Source organism: Hyperoodon ampullatus (genome assembly GCF_949752795.1).
Source record: "Hyperoodon ampullatus genome assembly, chromosome: 10".
Lineage (NCBI taxonomy): Eukaryota > Metazoa > Chordata > Mammalia > Artiodactyla > Ziphiidae > Hyperoodon > Hyperoodon ampullatus.
This window is the reverse complement of record NC_136923.1, coordinates 65,282,536-65,305,810: the sequence shown is the minus strand read 5'-3', so window position 1 is coordinate 65,305,810 and position 23,275 is coordinate 65,282,536. Positions and strand designations below refer to the sequence as shown.

The window sequence follows — 23,275 nt, the reverse complement described above, 5'->3', positions numbered from 1 at the left end:
AAGAAAATTAGCAGGACAAACTGTTTTCAAGGTGAAGTGATAGATTTCAGTGAATCAGGTCCAGGTAAAGTCTTTAAAAAAACCCAAAAATTTACAGTAAACATTTTAAACTCTGGAATGCAGATATAGTAATCAGTAAGTTACATTTACAAAACCGTTTCCACAGTAGTTGCTCCAGAGTCAGAACTGAAAAATGTACAAGCCAGCTCACAAATGACTTTAGATACAGTGTTATTAAAATACATTGTTAGTCATAAAAATACTTTACTATGTACATGTACACTGTATAAACTCTAGATTTGCCTAAACCCACCTCTGCCGAGCAGCCCAGGAAACAGGGCAGTGCTATTATCTGGTCCTCACACCACGCACACGGGCTGATCCTGCGGTCAGTCCTTCACTAACACAGTGAAGCATTCCTCCTTCTGCAGGACGTCTAGTTGGAAGAGTCAGTTTTACTTCCACTGTACTTTACTTTCCTAAATGCTGGTCCAAGTAACTCTGGGCATTCACACAATTCATTTGCGATTTGGTTACACTTTAAAAGAAGGCTATAGTTCATCTCGTCAGTTATTACACTGTCTTGCTTGTAGTCTGGATGGTTTGCGATGAACTCCCTCATCCATCTGGCAACTGTCATTAATTCTCCTGAAAAAAAAAAATTTTTTTTTTTTTTAACAACTTAATGGAAGTGTTTTTTTTTTGTTGTTTGGTTTTTTTCTTTCGTAAGTTGACATTTGTTGGCCCACATAATACAATCCTGAAGAAGAATCAGTGTGGCCTTCTGGTGTAGCCACATGGCAGGGGCCAGGAACGAGCTGTATTACGTGGCTGTAATGTTTGAAGAATTCCTCCCAGAGAAGGGTTTCATGTTGCAGGCAGGCAGTGAGAACACACACATCCCACTGCTATGGGACCTGTTAGATGCCACCCGCATGGTGATGCTGCCGGCTCTAAGACACGGGAGCCAACGTGTGTGGACTAGAGCCCGAGTTCTCCCATCTGGCCAAGTCCTGCCTGTGCCGGTGTCACGAGACTGCCCCGGGACAGGAGGGCCCCCGAGTTCCCCAGAGCCATCTGATCAAAGAGGTGGAGAGAATAATGAAAAGTAGATGCATGAAGACAGAAACTGGCAGATACAGCATTTGGGGGCGGGGTATATCCTTTGTGGATCTGGAAATTTTACAGAAGCCTTGAGCAAAATACAGATGCCACTGCTACTGTCCTCTTAGTCATGGCTGACAGCTCCCTGGCCACCATGATCTCAAAGCTGAGAAAGTGGGGTTCCAGGGTGCCCCTGTAGGGAGGCAGGCTGGAGGGCCACCGTCCTAGCTGTGCTATTAGTTAACCTGAGGACTGGCTTAGACTCACTGTGCAAAGAGCCCAGGGTGCCTCACGACACACACAGTTGGGCATAAATGTTGAACAGGCAATCCAGATACTGTATTTCATTGCCTAAGAGACCATCGGCTTAAAGATGCAGCATTATTGTACGAACCAGTAAGAAAAAAAGCACTGCTAATTAAACTGTGACTGTCAAAGACTACAAGGTGCATCCAACCGCTGAGATGGTACAATGTGGAAAAGTGCATTGATTTAGGATACCGTGTACTTTAATAAAAGATTGCTTTAAAAACTGAATATTGTAAGGTTGTGAGGTTCTGCCTACGTTAAGAGATTTTTAAAAAAGCAAAGCACAGAATGCCATACCGGATGCTCTCTTCTTAATCAGCTTCAGGTAGTTCAGAATACTGCATCTGGTGTCCACATCCACCTCCATGTTTTCCAGGTAAGAGTTCAGGATGGGGATCAGCCCGGGGAACACACCTTCCTGCAAGAAGCGGGGTGCGCTGTCTGCCGACTCCCCGGGGGCAGGGGGTGGGGTGGGGGAGGGGCGAGGTAGCTGGGGCGTGGGCCCTACCTTGCCGTTGATGATGGTGTCGATGGTCATGAGCGCGTACTCCTCGGCTGCTGGCTCGGTGCTGCCCGTGGTCTTGCCGCGGCCGTCCACCATGGCGTTGCCACCTGCCAGAGGGGCGCAGAGGGTGTTAGCGGTCCGTGTGGCCTACAGGGACCCCAAAAATGCAAGAGAAGGCAGTACCTTTGCAAATATCTTTTCTGAAATAAAACAATCCCTGCAGGACGGCATCTCGCTTCTGTGCTACTTTCATGTTCTCATCAACCTGAAGGAGGAAAACCATCGCAGCCAAGTCAGAACATTGTCGAAGTCAGGGCACTCCCGCTCCGGCGCATTTGGGGGCTGTGGTGCCTCGCTCACCTCGCGGTCTGGACCCATCTGGGAAGAAGCCTCCCACAGCCAGCGCTTGCTGGCGGCCAGATAAGACTTTGCACTGTCAGGTGGGGCTGTGTCCCTCAACCCCAGACTGCTGGGATGTGCTTTTTAATAACAACGGGGCAATTCTAAGAGAAGCTTACCTTAAAAATAAATGCAAAACTTAACACTCATGTAGGCCGCCCACATCTCGAGGTCCCTTGAGACACCCTGGGATGAATCTATGGCATTGGGAGGTCAGAGGGCTGGTCTCTGCTCATACGCCAGACTCACTCTCCTGCCTCTTCTGCCACCTGGAGTTGAGGGCTGTGCCCTCCCCACCCCTGGGGTTTTGCTGCCTCATAGGCGGGCTGTGGGATCTGGAATAAGGTGACCCCTCCCAGGGCAGGTCACCGATGCTGCCTGCTCACCTGCGGCTCTGCCGTGCCCACTCCCTCAGGAGACCCCAACCCCTATTTGTGAATTCTCCATTTCTCCAATGACTTTTTAAGACCCTCAAAGTAGAGCTTTTAAAACTTTTTAGTAGTAGTCCCTTATTTCTATAATGAAATCTTAGGGGACTCTCCATATACAAAACAGACACAAGTCAGAGGTCATGTTGAAGAGGGATGGTCAGTACAGAGTCTTTGATTACTTAGCTTTGCCCCCTCACACTGATTAATTCCTATCATTATTTTTTTTTTTGTTTTAAGGCACATATGACCTTCGCATTAATCTAGATACGGGAACATACTCAAGCAATCTAAAATGCTATCGTGGCTAGGAACATCTAGCTTCATTTCTAATAACGTTTGTATTTTTCTTAGTCTTGACAAAAATTCACAAAGATCATCAGTTTTAATTTCTGCTTTTATGAATTCCTTTTAAAAAGCTGTAATTTTACTACAGCTCTTTAGATTCTTATTTAATTACTTAGGTTTATTTTTAATATTTCTGTTTATAGTAGTTAAGGCTGTGATTTTCCCTTAGAAATTATCTTTGCCGTCATCATTTTCCTAAACAATCTATAATTCTAGTTTTTTTTAAATTTTATTGAAGTATAGTTGATTTACAATATTGTGTTAATTTGTGCTGTGCAGCAAAGTGACTTACTTATACACATATGTATTCTTTTCCATTCTAGTTTATCGCAGGATACTAAATATAGTTCCCTGTGCTATACAGTAGGACCTTGTTGTTTACCCATTCTATATATACTAGTTTGCATCTATAATTCTAGTTTTGACTTAATCTAGAACCTACTAGGAAAACGATTTAAAATTTCCAATAGTTAAATGTTTCCTGAACATTTTCTTGTTCAACTTTGGTGGGAATGTATCCTGTACAGTGTCTGCTTCTGAGAAGTGAAAATTTTCCTTAATTAATTTTTGTTATTCTTCCTCAGGGCATTTAAAAAAGGTGTGCCAAGGTATAAGATTTGTGATCAGGCGACACAACCAAGCTTATTAACTGTGTCATTTAATTCCCCGTGGCCTTTCTCATCCTTTGATTATATGGCCTGTCAGTTACTGAGTAACACGCCAGAAACTCTGCTAAGTGACTTACTCCACGAACCCCACATGGCCTTACGACAGCCCACGTGTCTCTGTTCTATACCTGCGAACTGGGGCAATGAGAGGACAACTAACTTGTCCAGGTGAAAAAGCTAGTAAGTAGTGCAAGTGATTTATGAATTGAGTGCTCACCTGGAAGCTACATCTTACCCACCGTACTACAGTGCCTTTAAATTCTTCTTATGCTGCTGAGAAATGTTTGCTACACTTTATGTTAAAAAAAAATGGCTCTCATGTTATCTTGAAAGAGTATATAAAATTGTTTCCTGTATCTCATTTAAGACCTTCTCACATTTTGTCTGTTAAGACTTTGCCCTTCCTGAATTGTTAAAAGGTCATTATGGAGCTCTTCACTGTCAACATCTGTCCTTGTTTTAAGTATATCTTATGCAAACAACATGTACCGTTACATTGTTATTTTATATCACCCATTTTAGCTTTTGAATAGGAGAATTTAGTCTATTCAAATTTGTTTTCATCTTATTTTACCACTGTATGTTCTCTGGACCATAATGTCTTATCACGCCCATGGCCCCAGACCCACTTTTGTGGCATCAGGAAGCTTTACTTTTTTCCCACCTCTTTAGCTAGGAGATTAGAGGCGACAAATCCTATTTCTATACTATTAGTGGTCTTTCTTACTTTTAGACAAGTAGTTTTGAAATTCTCTCTCCAAATGTCAAGCATTAAGAAGTATCTACCATTCCCCTCCTTCCACTATCCCCTTGCTAGATAAGATTTCTGGCTTACTTTAGCCCTAACTTGATCTTTTTTGTTACAATCACTTGGAATTTAAAGACTAGTTTGGCTGGCATGGTTCTAATTCTTTACCCTTCAGATTCTGTAGACCTCTTGCCATCTCTTCTAGCATTTAATGTTGTAGATGAGAAATGATATCAATTGATTTTCTTCTCCCTCTTGGCAGGAAGTTTAGGTATCCTAATTTCCTCTCCTGTCTGGACAACTGATCTGCTCTTTGAGATTCAGAAATTCCTAGACTTGGGTTCTTCTTTAAATAATTCTGTCTCACCCTCAGTGGACTCTCACTCAGGGGAAATTCTATTTCTTTATTTTCTTTATTGTATCTCACATCTCTTTTGTATAGTGTTCTCTTCTTCTAAATTTTGATACAAACCCTGAACTTTCCAGAGAAATCCTCTCTTCCTTTTCCCCATAATCTCTGTTTCTTTGCCATCCTGCTGGGATGAATCTCATTTTGGTTCCCCTAAATAACAGACTTTGATCTTCAACCACACCTGCTTACTGGTAAGCATACTGAGTGTGGCTACCATGTCCCTTGTTTCTGAGAACTCTTACTTTCCAAATGTTCTTTGGTCCACAGGGCTTGTTTATTTAAGATGTGACCCTTCTCTAGAATTTCTTCGAGGGCACTAATGAGAATTTATTTAAAAATTCTTTCCAGTTTCTAAATTAACTGTGTTTTGGGACTTCCCTGGAGGTCCAGGGGTTAAGACTCTGGACTTCCACTGCAGGGGGTGCGGGTTTGATCCCTGGTCAGGCAACTAAGATCCCACATGCTACACGGCCAAAAAAAAAAAAAAATTAACTATATTTCACTGAGGATAATATACTCTGCAGGCCCATGGGCTCTTCTCTAAGTTTTCAATTTTATACTGACTTTCAGACATCTATATCTGACCCCAGAACAATGTGGGTCCACCTCTATGAGGATTTTTCCAGCAGTAAATACTACAGTATTCCATGATCTGCTGATGGTTGAATTCTCGGATACGGAGGAACTGACTATAAGTTACACGCATGTCAAGTGTATTTCATAAGCAAAGGCTTGGACTGGCAGCTCACATGAACCCCCCTTACGTGCATTCATCTCCCCAGTGGCTGTACCACATTCAGAGGGGTGTGTGTGTGTGTGTGTGTGTGTGTGTGTGTGTGTGTGTGTGTGTGGTGGAGGGAGGTGCAGGCTGGAGAAGACCCTCGAGGAGGGAGGAGCGGGGGAGGGCTATGCAGTTTTATTCATGGGACAGGGCAGCTCTGCTTCTCTTCCCTCCAGCCCTGAGCCCCGGCAGACCCTCACTCCGCCCGGCAGCCTTTCCCAGCCACTCTCTGTGCCAAGAGACCCACTGGCCAGGAACCAAAGGTTTCTATACTCACTTGGCTACTGCCCCACGGCCCCAGCCTTGCTGCCTCACGGCCTGGAACTGTTCCAAGGCAATGCCGGGAAACTGCTTCCAGAAAGCTCCTTCTTGGTTTTTGTTGGGCTGAGGCTGATTCAGATTTGTTTTTCCAGTAGTGCAGCGCCAACTATGTTCTCCAGAAACCTCTCCAGTTTGGTTCCATTCCCTGCACTATCGAAGTTACGCGTCCCTCCGTCCTGAGTCTAATATCGTGATCGGCCTGGGACTGGACAGGATGAAACCCATTTGTGGGAATCCCTCCTGCCATCATCTTGAGTCAAAAGCCTCTAGAAACTAGAGATTGTTCAAATGCAACCCTAAATGTCTTCCAAATGGGCTGAGTTAAGGAGCTACTATTAACATTTTTTTCCAGGAGTCTCCACCAAAACGGTACCAAAATCTATAGCATAAACTTAGGTTTAAAAAGAAAAAAAAAATAGGGTGGAAGGAGAGCATTTTATTCTAAGGGAGGAACAATCCTAAGTGAGGTCAGAGTTGAAGCAATTATTATACATAAATGAGCAATGGATGATAACCTACAGACACCCAGCCCTACACTGAAACTCGTCCTTACCTTTGACAGCGGGATGAGAAAGTCCAGTTTGTAGGAAAGGATCACCCTGGTGAGCAGCACCACGAACACCACGTACGCGGAGTTCTCGAAGTCTGTCAACTGAACCTGGACACGGGGCCCGAGACATTAGGGGCCCACTGTGCAAAAAGCTCCTCCCTGAGAGGCCCCTGAGGGTCATGTCTTTCCCAAGCATCTCCTAACCTCCCACCTGGGTCTGGAAGCCTCTGCCCACAATCTATTCTCAGAAGCAGTCCTCCCGAGCTGCTGCACTTGTGTGTAACACGCACACACGTGATCTGTGCTGCCTTCCAAGTAACCCGAGCTTCTGACAAGGGTGCGGGTGGGTGGCAGGTGGCTGGGAATGGGTGCGTCCAAGTCGGTTCCTGCCGACGGGCTGCGTACCTCCATGGGCCGGAATTCCACTCTCCATCCAATGTCGGAGTTTGGAGGAGGAGGCTTAAATCGCATTGTCTGCCAATTTGTGGACTGAATATTCTGTATTCAAAAAGCAGAGAATAAAACCAATTTTCCAGTAAGGTATTAAGATGATTTGATATTTAATAAGTGAAGCAGACTGTTTACTGTCCATACTAAATACTCTTCAATTTACAAATACAAAAAGGTGCAATTTAAGATTTTCATGGAGTGTGACCTGCTAGGGGGAGAAAACAGCAAGTGCTTAGTGGAAGTCAGGTGACACAACAGCAGTCCTGAAAGAAGCGGTCGTGTTATTTTTCTGTACAGCATATTTGCATTTTTCATCGCTATGAAAACAAGAGAAAATACTGAATGAAAAATTCAGAACTGGAGAGTAAGAATCATAAAATAAGGGTACTTGAACCAATTTAAAATCTTTGCTGCACTGGGTCATGGAGGTCATAGAAGGCTTCTACTGTCATCAACTCCTTGCCCCTCCAGACAACGGCCTCCACCCTGGATAGTGAAGTGAAACGCCTTCAAAGCGGAGCAGATACCTCAAAATGGTCGGACTCATTGGCATCGTCCAGGTGGATTTTCTCTTCAAACAGAGTCAGCGGGTCTCTAATGAAGAGATGAGCCACGTGCTGGGCCAGGAGATGATCGATGCCTGCAGAGAGAGGTCATACCACTCACTTCAGAGCTGTTCTCCATGCCCAGAAAGACGGCAGGACAGCTCGGGAAGTCTGAAGAAAGGGCATCTAGAAGCTTAGGAAATGGCTGGGCTGTGCAGGATTCTCTTGTCTCCCAGGATTTTATCCTATGGAGTGTGTTCGCTCCTTACACAACGCCCGTGGGGGCAGAGCTGTGGACCGAGGGACAGGCCTCCAAAGTCAGCTCCTTTTGCTAAAAGTCAAGATCTCACAAGTATCTGGAACTTGAAACTTTAAGAACAAGCAGCCTCATGAGAAAAGTTAAGAGACTTCACACTAAAAATAGAAGCCAGACCAGGAGTCAGCAAAGGAGTTTAAAAGGGCTTTGAAGAACTACAGGCTTACAATCAAATCTAGACAAGAGGAACAGAGGCTCACCTTCCTGCAACAGCTGTTCATAGATTTCTTTGTCTTTCGTCAGGTCGATGTCATTATATTTCTCACCGCACTCAGATAAGTAACTGTCTATTGAATCGTATCGGGACTTACTGATCCTATAGTGGTTGTACTTCAGTGGCTAAAATTGAAAAAAATACAAATGAATGCCATATAAAATGATGTGGAAACAAACTAACGCCCCAAGTAATTATATTAAAAGCCTATATACTATATATGTAATTACATAAAACTGTCCAACCTGAACACGAGATCCCCAAAAAAAGCTAGTTAATCCTGAAAAGTACTAGAAAAATATTAAAAAAAAAATCTGGAGACAATTTAAGTAGTCTGTTTTCTGATATGACTTAAATATATATATATTTCTTTTTCTTTTTTTAAAAGTGGATCACCTTCATTCTCATTAAGATAGGAAAATGCCAATGTTGAAAGCAAAACTATAAAACTATAATGTAAAACAAAGCTATTAAAATGATTTCTGCTTTAAAGTTTATTTCTACTTTCTACAATTTATGAACAATTACATAAAGACCAGAGCATCAATAGGGCAGCCCAGGTCGAGAACATCAGAATCACCTGTGAGGGCTCCTTTGGTAACATGTATGTCTAGGTCCCAGTTCTGGACATACTTACTCACTGGGCTAGTGTGGGCCTGGGCACTTATTTTTAAAGATCTCTATAGGTGGTTCTGATGCACAGTCTTGGTTGGAGAGATGCAGTTCAACATGCAAACAAGAGGCACAAACCTACCCTTATTAGGCAAACCTAACCCTCTGTAACAGGCCAAAGAACCTGACAACAGATTATACTTTCCACAGCAGAGAGCACCACAGACAAAGCACTCATGTAGCACCAAAAAGCTTTCTGGTAAAAACAGCCATCAGCACTGACTCCCAAAATATAGAAAAATTGTACTACTAATTTTAGAAGGTAAAACAAATACTGGTTTCAACAAATGATGAAAATTAACTTGAACACCGCCCCCCCCAACCGAATCACATTTCCCACATTCTCACCCCAAACACACATCGTGGAGCCAAAGACAGGTTGATAACCTGTCAGCTTCTTCCCATGTGTGACTAATCCACTCAGGATAAAAATTTAAGGGCGACTTCAAAACTGTGAGTAGTGACAATATCCCCATTTTACCTGCTGGACTTAAAAGACTATTCAGGAAAATCACTCCCACCTCCAGTCCTCTCTCCTCCCGAGTTCTATCATCTACAGATGCAGAAATCACGCCCCAGCGACAATCAATGTCTGACACATAGCCTCGGTAAAAAGGAGACGCAGCGCTCAAAGCCATCTAAAAACAAACAGAAGTCAGCACCTGCAAGTTCAAAGTGTCATTTACATGCTGAAAAAAGCTTCATGCAGTTACCTCTGGTCTGGAAGAATCAGTTTATGCAACCCCTACAGATTTCTACTACATCTACTGCACCTGCCTTCTCATGGTGAAATACACCAGAAGTGACTCCAATCCTTGCCTCTGATTCATTTAAATCATCTTCTCTATACCGTGAGGACAGGCGGGATGGGAGGGGGAAAACGGCTACGCTCAAGCTCGACACTTCAACACAAAAATGCCTTACTGGCAACGTTAAGCTCTACAGCTTAGACCCTTATCCATTAGCTCTAAGTCTGCATATTATTCATGTTAGTTCGGTTCTAAATGAAGTCTTAACTGGACTTAAATAGTACATGGTCAGCAAATTTTGCACGTGCAGTCTTTATTTTATACAAAGAAGTAGATAAAATTAGGTGTGATTTCTACTTACGACAATTGGGCAGATAGTGGCCAACTGATCATAAAGGTATCTGGCCTCAGATATGCTGCAGGCTTGGAACGTTACCTGTTTAAGAATCCCAAGTTATTAAACAACAACACAATATCAGCACCATCCTCCACAAGGAGCCAAGTCTGAGAAGGAAGGTGGTTGGTCATGGCGTGTGCTGGTCATTCCGTTGATGACAACATTGAATACAGGAGTTTTAAGAGCTGTCTCGGATGAATTTTGCTAGAAAATGGCTTTAATCATGTTCACATCTACTATACATAACCGTGTTCCAAAGTTAAGTAAGACTAAGAAGTCAAGAAAGATAAGACCTAGGTTAACAATGAAGTTCAGCCAGGCGTTTCCTCTTCCACTGACTTATTTCCTTCTACAGCTGCCCATCCACATCTGTGGGCTTGTATACATTTTGGTACAAAAGGGGGATCTGGAGATGCGAATGATGGGTTTCAGAGTTCACTGGTGGCACAGTGGGGGATAGCTCGGGAGGGGGCAGGACTGGAGGAAGGGAGAGAGGGCAGTTAAAACACTGCCACTGTCCAGGAAAAAACTGAGCAAGTCTGGTGGGAAGAGGCACAGCAGGGCCAAAGCAGGCCTGGTGACCAGTGGGCACAGAGGAGTGAGGAGTGACCTGGGTTTTGGCCTGGGTGCTCCTCGGACAGATGGGAAGCAGCGGCGCCAGGACACAATGGGCTTATGAGGCCAAGGAAGAGCGAAACAGCCCTGTAAGTGGCTTGGTCTCCAGGGCTGGGGCCAGGAAGAAAGATCTGAGCTGGAGAAGTATTTGGGGAGTGGGCCCAGATGATGTACTAAGAAGGGCAGATTGCCCAGGAAGCCCGCACAAGAGGGGTAAGTAGGACTTCAGAGTTAGGCAGAGAAGGAGATCACGTAATTGATTAGTGCAAATCCTCTCAAAACAATTACCCAAAAGAAAAAAAAAAAAAAAAAAAGTGCTACCCTCTGCAGGGCTGCGGCAGCGGAAGGGGCAGGGAACGCAAACTGTGGTTGTGTTGGCACATTTGTAATAACTGCAAACTGGGAACAGTTCTCATGTCCTGTTGTTATTTAATAATGACAGTTTGGATTTTGTGTTGGTGCAGTAAATAATTTAAGTGCTTAATAGTTGAACTAGCAGCTGAGTGAATGTTTACTATTCTAATCGCAACCTGTTAGTTCCAGTAGTTTTAGCCAGGTCTCAACTTTGCTTTTTTTTGTTTTGTTTTGGCTTTTGTTTAAATGGCAGAGGACTTCTGTTGGAGACTCAAGGGTCTAACCGCTGAATTCATGGCATTTCACGTCAGTGTGGTGACTGACTACAGAAAACGATGACTCAGACCATTTACTGTGTCCTGACTTTCCTACCATTTCTATGTGAATTATTAAGTCAGTGCTATATTATAATTAAAACATAATGATAGGTACCCAGCCATTACAAATTAATTCAACACACGGAGAAGAGCTGTGTCACAGGTGTAAAGGAGCAAGAATGTCAAAGGTGAAAACAGAAATTGAGAAGAACTGACAGGTCACTAATAACCCAAACCAGGGCAGTTTGTGCCAAGAGGTGGGAATGCAGAAATCAGCTTGTCTGTGGGTAAGAGTTAAATGAGAAGTGGGGGAGATGGTGAGCAGAGTATTTACAGGCTTATCTGCTGTGACCCCACCCCTAAAGTGTAAGCCCTAGGAGGGCAGGGGTCTGCCTTGCGGTTCTCTATCCCCAGTGTGTAGGACAGGGTCTGACATCCACTTAGTCCTTAATATTTATTAAGTGAATAGAGTATCTTGAAGGAAAGAGGGTGCTAAAGAGGAGAACACAGGAGCAAAGATAAGTTTTATTTTTATAAAATGGTGGGATACTTGAAAAGCTGACCCTACAGCCCAAACTTATATGGATTGAGATTAGGAATACCTAAATGTTCCCCCAAGTGTTTTGACTGCTGAATCCTTTTGAACATACATCTCTTAGTTTATTTAGGTCCTTTTTTGAGTTACTCTTAGCTATTTTAGAGTCTGTTATTTTTGTTTTTAAGAAGATCCTATGATAAGCATTTTTTCTTTTCAGTTTTTTGATTGGCTTCTCTTAGATGGCCTAGTATATACTAGACAATTCACAGGCAAATTCTGAAAAAGTCAACCCTAGAAAAATATGCTTAAGAAAACCGGCAACTGGAATTCAATAGCCGAGTTAGAACAGTGATACGACTTAGGTAATCTAAGTATATTTAGTAACTAGCTTCTTTACCCCAAGGCTGATTGAGCCATTGAGACATCACTGTGGTAATGGCTTTAGTGGGGGAAGAAAAAAAAGAGTTCTTAACACCTTAAAAAGATATGAATACATGAACGGTTTTGGATTCTGGTATCCTTTTAAACTATCATATAAAGAAGAGAAGCAATGTCACTAGGAAACTGATGAGGGAAAAAAAAAAGAGAAAGTATGGAAAATTGATGTTAGAAACCTAAATATCTAAAATTTGTCCAGAACCCAGTGTTGAAGCCATAGGATTTTCTTGGGGGGCGGAGGGAAGCCTATCATAATGTGCATGAACTTATTAAATGATTCCTGCAAAGTCCCCCACCAAGAGTCAAGAATTTGAGTATAGTTGAAGTACTTTTTGTTCTGTACAGTAAGATGCTCACTAACCTTAAAAAACAAACAAACAAAAACTTTGAAACCATTTTTTTGCCTTATTGTAATAAGTAGTTTCTAGTTTTCCTCTTAAGAGATAAAGCAGAGATTTCTGTGTTGATTGATGGAATTTGTCTCATTTACCATATACTTACATTATCTGTGCTAAAGACTTTTAAGTGGAGTATTGAAAGTGGGGTGGCTGGACACACCACTGAGAAAAAGAAAACAACCTTAAACCCATGACAAAGCTTAAATTGGATGGAAAACTGTATCTACAAGCAATAAAAATGTAAACTACCTACCATTAGGACATATTTATTTGTGTAAACACAGTGTTTCAAGGGAAAGACTACCCCTTTGGAATGGGGCAACTGTGCTGCCCATGGCAAAACACCCTGGTTTAATATTAAACCAAGAAAAAAAGGCAAGCGGTCCTCCAAGAGCACTGATAGATTTTAAAGCTGTGCACTCTAAGTTCTAGAGCTTAATGGTTCTCTTTAGAAATATTTGGAATTAAGATAGGGAAGCAGATAAGGCAGTTAAAAGTCAACAGGTCTCTTTTTTATGAAGTGTGTCCATCTGGAAGGAAACTCATAGCCTAGGTTTGTTTGGAAGACACGTTTTATACCACCTATATAAGTCAGGGAAAGCACGGGAAATGGTATCCTTGGCCATGGTTATTTGAACACACTTAGCATGTAAAAATCTGACTCTGGCATTCAATTTTGATTACACATAGTTGTAAAATAAACACATCCAAGATACATGTGCAAGAAGGTCTGTGTCTGTGTGCAGCTGCCTGAAATGATGGGATCCTGGGTCCCCAGCCGTGTGGAGGGCAGGCAGACTGAGGGCTGGGGGTGGGCTGGGGGGTGCTCATGTGGGGTGAGGCTTCACACCGCTCCAATCAGCAAATAATCAGAACTGGATAAAATCTCCTTGGATAATAACAAGAGGCCCTTTTTTTTTTTCTTTTGAAATTTTCAGTTTGAAACTTTTAATTTTGTGCCACTTTTACTTCTGTTCTAACATGATTTTAAACAAATTAAAGGTTAAAACCAATACTGTTGTTAATAAAAACAATTAAAGAATATTAGCTCAGAGACAGACCTAGAAGCAGCCTTAATATAAACCCTTCTTTCAGCTGTTGAGAAAACCGAGACCAGAAGAAGGTGAGTTACCCGAATACCTGAGAAGTCACAGCTAAAGCCCAGACACAGGCTTGTGGGCAGCCTGATGGGTTCCTGCTCCCCGCTCCAGGTCCCCTGTGAGGTGGGACACCATCCCTGCCACAGGTGCCAGTAATCTGATTAGATCCAGGGCAAGTTTTAACCAAGTCATTGACAGAAAGGCTATTTTACAATACCTCCTGTGAAACTTAGCCTGGGGCAAGGCAAACATGGGCTGCTAAATATTTATTCTTTTTATACAACTAGATGGCCTTGCAGGAAAATAAAAATTTAAAGTCCAAATAACCCTTCCCTTGGATCACAAGTTCACTGGAGTGCATCCAGAATTCATTTTCAGAAATGATAATATTTGAGCAATGTTTACAATCTCAAAGCTAGTCACTAGATGGCAGCAAAAATTAGGCACAGAGAGAACAGAGACAGTGACTGCGGAATATTTCACATTTTAAGTTCATTAACAACTATGTCTTTGTCGTGAACTGTAGATTCCGTAAATTCTGTCCAGAGATAACTTCCAGTGAATTAACTAAGATAACTTCATTGGTTTTCAGAAAGAAGTAGTAACTACTATTTCAACCTGATTAAAATGTGATTTTTAAAAAGGAAACATGCACATATAAAGAAAAGAAGTTAATAAATAGAAACGGATGAGGACAGCTTGCCTCTCTGGATATTTGAAATGATACCTGCAGACAGCAATTGCCCATCCCAAAGCCCATAGCGTCCATGTAAATGTGGTCGGGCTTAGAAGCCTTTGCTGCCTCATCATCCTCAGGAAATGTTTCTATAAATGGAGATGGTGTATTCTTGTCCTTAAATACTGCAGTATTAATTGAAAAAAAAAAAAAAGAAAGAAAAGAGCAGGAAATGGGTGAGAGTCAAGGATTAACAACAATGGGGGGGTCCCCTCCCACCTGCCACCTCTGTAGACTCACTTGGGACGTTGATGACAACCTTCTCTCCTCTTCTGTGCCGGATGTTCCTGGTGAGGGTACTAAAACACAGACAACAAATGTCCTAAGTTGGTCACCTAAGAACCATCATGCAAAAGAAGAATTTGACAATATGCAAGTACACAGAATGAAATCCTCCCTCAAACTAATCCTCTAAGACATCCCTACCGAAAATTCGTGTGGATCCAGAGACTGAGGGGATTTCCTCAAAGAAGGCTTTGCATTAATACCATGTCCCCTGGCTCTTGTTTGAGAATGTCATTCTCTCTCCTGCCCAAGCCCTGATCCCCGGCTCCGTGAGACTCACCAAACCAAGCTCAAGTGTTCAAGGTCTGCCGTGGTCTGGCCTCACCCTATGTTTCTAACGTTTTCCATGCTAAGTCCAAAGACTTGAGCCAAACTGTGGTGCTCATGTTCCCCGGGCATCTCTGGACCCCAGAACCTCATCACTCCCTCCACCCATCCTGCAGCATTAATACTATCCTCCAGCCTGCGATGTCTGATCCAGAAGCCCCTAGGCAAGCTGTGGCTGTGAGCACTGGACGCGCGGCCAGTCCTAATTAAAATGTGCTCTGAGGGTGAACACACAGCACATTTTGAAGACTTGGTACAGAAATAAAGTAAAACTTATTAATAATTAAAAGATACTGGTCACAAGTTGGATATATAGAGTTAAATAAAATACACTATAAGTTCACCTTTTTCACTTTTTTAACGTGGCCACAAAATTACTACTAAAATTACACATGTGGCTTGCATTATGGTTTTACTGGGCAGTGCTGCTGTCGACGGTGTAAATGTCACCTCTCTCAGGAGGCCTGTTTTGACCCCCTCAATCAGAAGCACCTTCCTCTCTCTGGTGTTACCATCTTTGGACACCTGTCATAATCTACCTTTTCTTGCAGCTGAATATCTCCACCTTCCCCTTGGCACACTATCAACACTTGATGTTGGAAACTATGTTTATATGTCTTTATCTTCCCCACGGACTCTGCACGTAGCAGGTGTGCAGACCTGTTACAGGAATGAACACTGAGAAGTCACAGGTCCCTAACTCTAGGTCAGGAGCCCGGGTTCAGTATGACAGGTGAGACTCAAAGGTACAAAGCTAAGATCAGACTGGTGTGGGCCCTGAAGCAACTTGAAACCCTAGAATTGAAACTACAGACTAACAGACTTAGAAGTTAGTGGAACAGAAGGTAGAGCGTGCCTACTATATACACAGGTATTGTACATATTTTACCTTATTGTCAAGGTATATGGAGTGGGATGAGAAGACCACAGACACTGGCGGTAATTTTCAGAGGAGGAAAAGGTAAAAAGGATGACAAGAAAGCTTCTCCAAACAGGTGTTAACAGAACTAGGATTGAAATGCATCTGTGGTTAAGTGTACAACTTTAGGATCGCTTGGAAAACAGGCAGATCCAGCCTGGAAACAAGCAGCACCAACCGAGCAGCCTTGGGGGACTGAGAACAGGCGTAGCTGTGGGTCTGTAGGCTCCTCTGGTTAATTACCACAGGAGCTGGAATTCAGGAACCGCTCAGTAATGACTCCGGGAGGGACACTGCACCCCCAGGGCAGGGAACCAGGGATCCAAGTCATCCACACACTCACCTGAAGCGCGGGTGCTTGTTTATCGCTTCATCAGGAAAGAAGAGGGACTTGGAAGCTCCTCCTTCCACTGGGTTGGGCTTGAACTCGGGCAGCGTGAACCCAGGGCAGCCTAATCTACAACAAATTGAAGAACTAAAGAGATAGAATCTGTCTTCAGGGATTAAAAACGTGCATGTGTAACGTTGCCTTTTTCAGGGGTCCGGCATACAGGTGTTCTGCAAACACTGTGGCCCTTGCAGCCACGCCTTTGCAGTCTGTCTTGCTCACCAAGCTCTTCTCTTGTGACTGCAGCCCTTTTGCCGATTTTATCAGAAGCCTCCGTCCACTCAGGGTCTGCAGAGCACTTACTTACGTCCTGGCCGCCTTGGCTGTTTCCCCCACGCAGTTCCTGAGGCGTCTTCCTTTACCAGCTCTGACCCCTTCACACCACCACCTCCCCATCAGCTTGGTTCGACTTGGGACAGGCCTCCTGTTTCTTGCCTCTGCCAGGCACCTCATGAATCCGTCCAGATCAGGCAGGTTCTCTGCCGGTGCCCCTGTCCACCCCCAGATCTCCCTCTGGAGGCTGAAACCCAACCCTGTTATCTCACTTGACCCGAGGAAGAGCTTTAATTCCAACAGAGAAACAAAGCAGGGTGTAGATCGGCAGTGGGAAACTTCTGGCTTGGGAGCCAAGACTAGCCGGTGCCTTATTTTCAACCTCATGTTTTATAAAACTGGCCGCCCATGTTCGCCTTGTGAACAACAACTGAACTTGCCGAACTTATCTGGAAAACAGCCCCAGCTATGATGGGGCTCCTCAGAGTTCCTGCAGCTCCGTACATTATTCACTGACAGCCTGCAGCCTTAGGAAAAGCCCTTGCAGAGAGTGACAAACTGAGATCTGGGGGTCTCTCTGCTGACCGGAATCAGGCTGGAGAAGCACGTGTGTACTTGGCAGGAAGCGGGCAGCCAGGACTCAGACCTGCACCCCCAGCCCCACTTTTCCTCCAGACCAGCACCGTCCAACGGAACCTCTGCAGGGATGGAAATGCTCACGACCTGCACTGCCCAGATGGGTACTGAGCAGGTGGAAAGAGGCGAACGAGACTGAGGAACTGAACTTCTCTTTGTATACAAGTCGGATTGATTTAAATGTAAACAGTCACATGACCACTGTTTGGGTTACTGGGCCACACTACAGTTGCACCTGTTTACGGAAAGAGAATCACCCTGTTTACGCTGAAGAAACTCAGTCTTCCTTCCTCTCCCTCTTGATTCCGAAATAAAACTTCCCCTATCATTTAACTGTGGATGTAAGGTGAGGCTTCTACAAACAAATAATTATTATCTTTGTTTTGTTTACAAATCCAAAAATACCCTCTCATCATAAAAGATATGGTTAGGCTTTTTAAAAAAATTAGATTTTTAGAATAAAACTTATTCCTAGCTCAACTCTCCTCCCTTCATAATAACTTAAGAGAAGGAAAAAGATACTTCTCTAAATGTCTGATGAGTTGCTTAAATAAGGTTTCAACTATTTATATGTGACCATGGAGATTTTAAAAAAGAAAATTCCTTTTAAGTGTCCTAAGACCAGTGGTGTGACTGTGAATGCCTATGTTCATCATGGACACTTATCAGGAAAAAAAAAGAAGGCATAAAAATAGTTCAGAGTGTTCCAGGCCACGGATACCAATCCCCAAAGTGCTTTTGAACTTTGGGGAGGTAAGCATACTTTGCCACAATCTGACAGATATCTAGCAGAGATAACCAGATTTACGATTTGGTAGAACTGCATTCTTGCTACAGATCCTACCTATAATTGTGTGATATTTACGTACCTCATACTAAGCTAAGGGCAGAATTTCACTGTTCATATTTACCTTATATTTACTCTTATGAAACTTTAGCCATAACTAGATTTGATGACAAATCCTAAATCTTTTCAGCACAATCCAAACATGACCCAGTGACTCCCTTGTTCTTTGTTAATATGTATCAACAGACCCTGGGAGCACTGATGTCAGCCCCCCATCGGGGGTCCGCTGATCTGATCTGGGGGGCAACGCACATCCTTCCTTGTGCACTGCTCCTTCCGCTCGGCCTGCGGAGTCTGTGGCCCTCGGGTCCTTCCACAGTCCCCCTGGCCACCACCACCACTGGCAGAGGCTAGCATGTGATTCTGCCTGCAGCTCTAATGTTACAGATTCTACCAGACACGGTGTGATGAGGATGAACTGTCTGCAAAGCATGAGAGCTGTGGGGTCAAGTGCTGGGTTGTGATCTGCTCTCTTGATACCCGGATGCTCTGAAATGCCAGCCATGCACGTTGACACAGGGACTAACCTGGGAAACGAAGTGATCGTGCAGAGGGCCTGGTTTTCTCCCAGTAGAGATGTCGCTTCCTTGCGGCGCTTCCTCATGTTGTCCTCGACCGTGTTGAACTCAGACATGGTCCCTCCGTACGGCTGGCCAGGTGTCCCCTCGATCATGTAGCTCCCATACTCTGGCCTCCAAAGGGTAGGGTGGCTACAGAGGAGAAAAGGTTTCAGTCCATCTTATTCTTCTGCTGCAGTCTGCTCCATTTTTAGTCTTGAAAAAGTTGCTTCCAAAAATTTAGAAACCACTGGGTATACAAGAAGCCAAGAACTCTTTACAATTCCCAGTGGCTGTTAATCTTCCACAGCTTTTCAACTACGTAAGGGTTACAAGTGCTGGGTCTAAAATATTTATAAATAACTGAGACACACACAGGGCATGCACTGTCCAAGGCAAGCAAGCCTGTCCACTCTGCAGGGAAGGACGTGGGGATTTAAGGCCTCCTTCAGTTTAAGACTGGGTTCCAAATGCAAACCCAGCCTCCCAAAACTTAGTGGGTAGAAAAATGAACTAGAGGTACATGCCCCCTTCACCTCTGTCTACTGAAATAAAGAAATATTTAAAAAACATCCTGCCAGCCAAGCAAAACCCATCTGCAAGTTTTCTCTGACACCATGGTTTGTGATCTTGGTAACTGCCAATTTTTTAAAAAAACATTTAAATAGTAAACAAACTTTATATTGAGTTTACTCTTCTAAGTGCTTACTAACGTATTTGGAATGTCTACACCCTAAGAGGTAGGTATTATTATTATCCCTGATTTACAGTTGAGGAAACTGAGGCACAGAGAAGTTAAGTACCTCGCCTAAGGGTACCCAGCTATTAAGCAGAGGAAGCAGGATTTGAACCCAGGCAACTGGGAACCAGAGCCAGAGCCCTAAACTGCTATGTTCTCCTGTCTCCTGTACGTGGGAGGAGAGATGATATTCCAGTGGTTCTAACAGTTTCAGAAACCCTCAAAGAAGCCTTAAGTACATCAGCTTACTTTGGGTTTGTCCTTTCCCCCTTTTCTTGCAGAGTTTCAAGAAGTTCCTCTCCAGACAGTACCAGTTGGGCTTTTTTATTTTCATGATCAAAAGATACCAACATGTATTCCACCTATTGGAAATAAAGGAGAGAAAGATGAACATTCCTCCAGACTCATGCTTGATGCGACCTTTAGGAAAAGTAGGGAAACGTGAAGGTTGGAAAGGATGACAGTGTCCTGAGGAGTCACATCTGCTTACACAACGGTGCTTAGTGAGTGAGGTTTGCATAATGTGAAAACCTGGAGAGAATGGCCAACAGTGGCCTTGTGGGAGGACAAGGGCTCTTACGTGATTCCATCTTCCCCTGTTCTACTTAATACCTTATAGAAAGGTCAAGATGCCCATTCTGACAAATTGTACTTCGAGAAAGAAGTATTTCAAAGCCAGGATTCTGTAAATTGCAGTTGCAAGTAGTAGTCGCATTTTACAACGTATTTCCTCAGTGGGCTTACTGTAAGTTTATGAAAGGGGTTACCTGCACGTTCTAATCAAGGTAGATTAGCCTTCCTCACTGGTAGGTTATTTAATCATCCCACTATGAGCCTCACTAATGGACAGTTAAATCAAAATCAAATACACCAATATAGAGGTATTAGTTTAGGAGTTTCAGCAATTTTGGTTTGGTTTTTCAGGAATAATTTAAGACCACTTCCCCACTCTGAACTCATACAGAATTTACAATGCAAGGTGCACTAGTGCATTCATAACAATACCTGGTGGAATTCTGATAAAAAATCAAGAGTGAAATACCAAAGTAAGACTTTTCTGGGCAGAGTACAAATAGAACCTGCATATGTTTTCCCTGAAATCAAGTGCTGTAAGTCATGATAGTTGGTATTAATAGTGAAGATTGTGACTCACCATTTACGGTTAAAATAAGACACACATCATCCACAGGTAAGTGAAAAGACTGGAGCTGGCCCATTCAGGCAAACACTTGAGAGCACCCTTTGCACAAGACCCCAAGACAGAGAAGAGATGGCAAACTTGTGGCACGTGGCAGACCAATCCCCAGAAAGTACTTTGTTTGGCTTATTATAAAGGAGACAAGCAACAATACATCCAGTATCTACCTTATCTACCTGACATTTCACATGGAAATCCAGATCCCAGCCTTAAAAACAAACCAAAGTGCGGAAGCCCAGCAGGAGGCCTGGGTCCAGAGGGGCTGGGGCTTGGGAGACCCCCTTTGAGGGGGGCTCTGGTGTGCAGACCCACCGTCCAGGTGGAAGGCATCTGAGTCAGCCCTCCCTATCACAGAAATAGTACCATTCAAGAGACTGGTTTGCCCTTCAGCTAAGAAATATAAAAGGGGGGAAAAATGTTAGTAACCATAGGGAAATAGCTTGGCAGGTTTAAATGACAACAAAAATAAACTTTCGATGAATTTTTATTAGTTGTTGTTATGGACTGAATGTTAGTGCCCCCCACACCATTCTTATGTTGAAGCCCTTAACCCCCAATGTGATGGTATTTAGAAGCGAGGCCTTGGGGGGGCGGGTAATTAGGTCAGGAGAGTGGGGCCCTTGTGACGCGATTTGTGCCCTTATAAGAAGAGACGAGAAAGATGATTTCTCTCCACTGTGTGAGAACACAGCGAGAAGGCAGCCTTTCGTAAGCCAGGAAGAGGGACCTCACCTGGAAACCAAATCTACCACCACCTCTGACCATGGACTTTTCAAACTCCAGAACTGTGAGAAGTAAATGTTTGTTGTTTAAGCCACCCAGTCTGTGGTATTTGTTACAGCAGCCTGAATAGACCGAGAGAGTTGTCTTACTGATGAGTTCAAGTCATCAGTGCTGAGGTGAAAACAGCACTTAATTTGGAAACAATCTAGTTCCATAAGACTCAGAAGCAGCTACAGGCAGTTCCCTATTTAGGGAGACTGTACTTTGAGAAAGTCCCTCTGTCAATTTCTGTGTACATTAGAAAAAAGGAATTTTCAAATTCCTTTGAAACAATGTTATACAAAGGTCCCTGGGCCACCTCTCTGAAGTATTTAACCTATCATGCGTCTGACCTCTGGAGAGAGGGAACCCATCACTGTGTCCCTGGGGGACAGTGAGGTCCTACACCGCTTCCCAGGCACTGGGATGAAGACTCCAGCCTCCTTACACTCTGGAGAAGGGGTTGAAACCAGGTGGTCAGGCCAAGGAGGGGGAAGGTGCGGGGTAACTCAGCCCAGGAGGACTGGGCTGCAGGGCGGGGTCCGCAGCCACCCTAAAGAAATTCACAATTCAGGATTCAGGGCCAGCTCCTCCATTCCACCGGCCCAAGCAGTAAGCAGTCTTGACTTCGGCTGGAACCACCCATTCCATCTAAGAGACCTGGTTTTCTCCTTACACCGACTCCTGAACAAGCCCGCAGCCATCTTGTGATAAGGCTCTAACTAGCTGATGACCCATCAGTGCTGAAACACAGCGTCCTGCTGCCTCCACACTCTTTGTCCTTTCACCCAAAGTCCTGTGGTTGGCAGGTGCTGGGAGCACTGCACAGAGCCAGGTGGATGTGACTCCTGCTGTCAAGCTCACAGGTGGCTGAAATGACAGCCAGTAACTCAAGGGAGCTAAATGGTCTGGGGCACGTGTAACAGGAGGGTCTGGTCCCGCCTGGGGTATCAGAAGGTTTCCTGGGGGAAGGGAGGTGGCCAGGCAAAGGAGAGGGTCGTCATAAATACAGCCCCCACCCCCGACCCCTGTGCTTCCCCTGACCACCACCCTGACTACAGCGTAATCACCTGGTTGGCTGCCCAGAGATGCAGATAAACTGGGCCCACCCCTGGAGACCGTGTCACAGTAGTCCCGCCTCTAGACTGTAAACTGTTTTAAAGCTAGTGACTGTGCCTTCTGCCCAGAAGATGGTTTCCTCACACAGCAAAATACTAATGACCAATATTTTTGAGCACTTTCAACCATCCAGTTGGATAGCACCCATTTCCGTATCTAGCAAGATACTCAAGCCTGGAGCACCCAAAGGGGTGCTAGAACCAATGGTGATGCTACTTGGTTTCAAAATCACTTGTAGTGAAATAGGGAAGACCTGCGTGGCAAGACCAGAAGAGCAGCTGTGCCTGAAACAGTGGGTGAACTTGAGGTGACCACCACAGGTCAAGGAACCCTTTGTATATGGTGACATTTTAGACTATAACTCTTGAGGTGTTATTTTAAACTGCTCTATTTTCCCCAAAAGGAAATGTTTTAGTAGTTTACTCTAAAGTTACATCAGGGAACTAAACTCAATATTTTGTGATAACCCATAAGGGAAAAGAATCTGAAAAAGAATATATATATGTGTATACATATATATGTATGTATATATATATGTATGTATAACTGAATCACTTTGTTGTACACCTGAAACACAACATTGTAAATCAACTATACTTCAAAAAAAAAAAAAAAAAGAAACACACAGGCCAAAAATAAAGTTACATCAAATTCTTATAATATCTGCTATATTCTGACTTTTCCCCCACTATGAAATGCCATTTCATACCACAGAATAACACAGGGTGCACGCCAGGGAAGTTTACACAAAATAAATGTGGCCTTGCCCTGGCCTGGTCTTCCTCCAGTGTCCTAGACCAGGACTTCAGCTAA

General features: G+C 43.8%; 1 protein-coding gene across 2 annotated transcripts in view; it reads right to left on the bottom strand.

The window, feature by feature from the left end:
• Positions 1–415: 415 nt before the first annotated feature.
• GCLC (glutamate-cysteine ligase catalytic subunit) overlaps positions 416–23,275 on the bottom strand; it is a gene marked incomplete at its 5' end in the record, with an annotated part of 37,564 nt that continues 14,704 nt past the window's right edge. Inside the window, 15 exons of one of the 2 annotated variants that reach the window (XM_079712170.1) lie at positions 416–648; positions 1,711–1,831; positions 1,922–2,025; positions 2,102–2,183; positions 6,577–6,681; positions 6,979–7,071; positions 7,551–7,663; positions 8,085–8,223; positions 9,292–9,408; positions 9,881–9,955; positions 14,404–14,537; positions 14,653–14,711; positions 16,287–16,400; positions 18,615–18,797; positions 19,633–19,745. In XM_079712170.1, coding sequence (XP_079568296.1) covers positions 437–648; positions 1,711–1,831; positions 1,922–2,025; positions 2,102–2,183; positions 6,577–6,681; positions 6,979–7,071; positions 7,551–7,663; positions 8,085–8,223; positions 9,292–9,408; positions 9,881–9,955; positions 14,404–14,537; positions 14,653–14,711; positions 16,287–16,400; positions 18,615–18,797; positions 19,633–19,745 — 1,764 coding nt within the window. In that variant the 3' untranslated portion in view covers positions 416–436. The remainder of the gene's footprint in view (positions 649–1,710; positions 1,832–1,921; positions 2,026–2,101; positions 2,184–6,576; positions 6,682–6,978; positions 7,072–7,550; positions 7,664–8,084; positions 8,224–9,291; positions 9,409–9,880; positions 9,956–14,403; positions 14,538–14,652; positions 14,712–16,286; positions 16,401–18,614; positions 18,798–19,632; positions 19,746–23,275) is intronic. The other variant, XM_079712171.1, reaches the window with a different exon arrangement.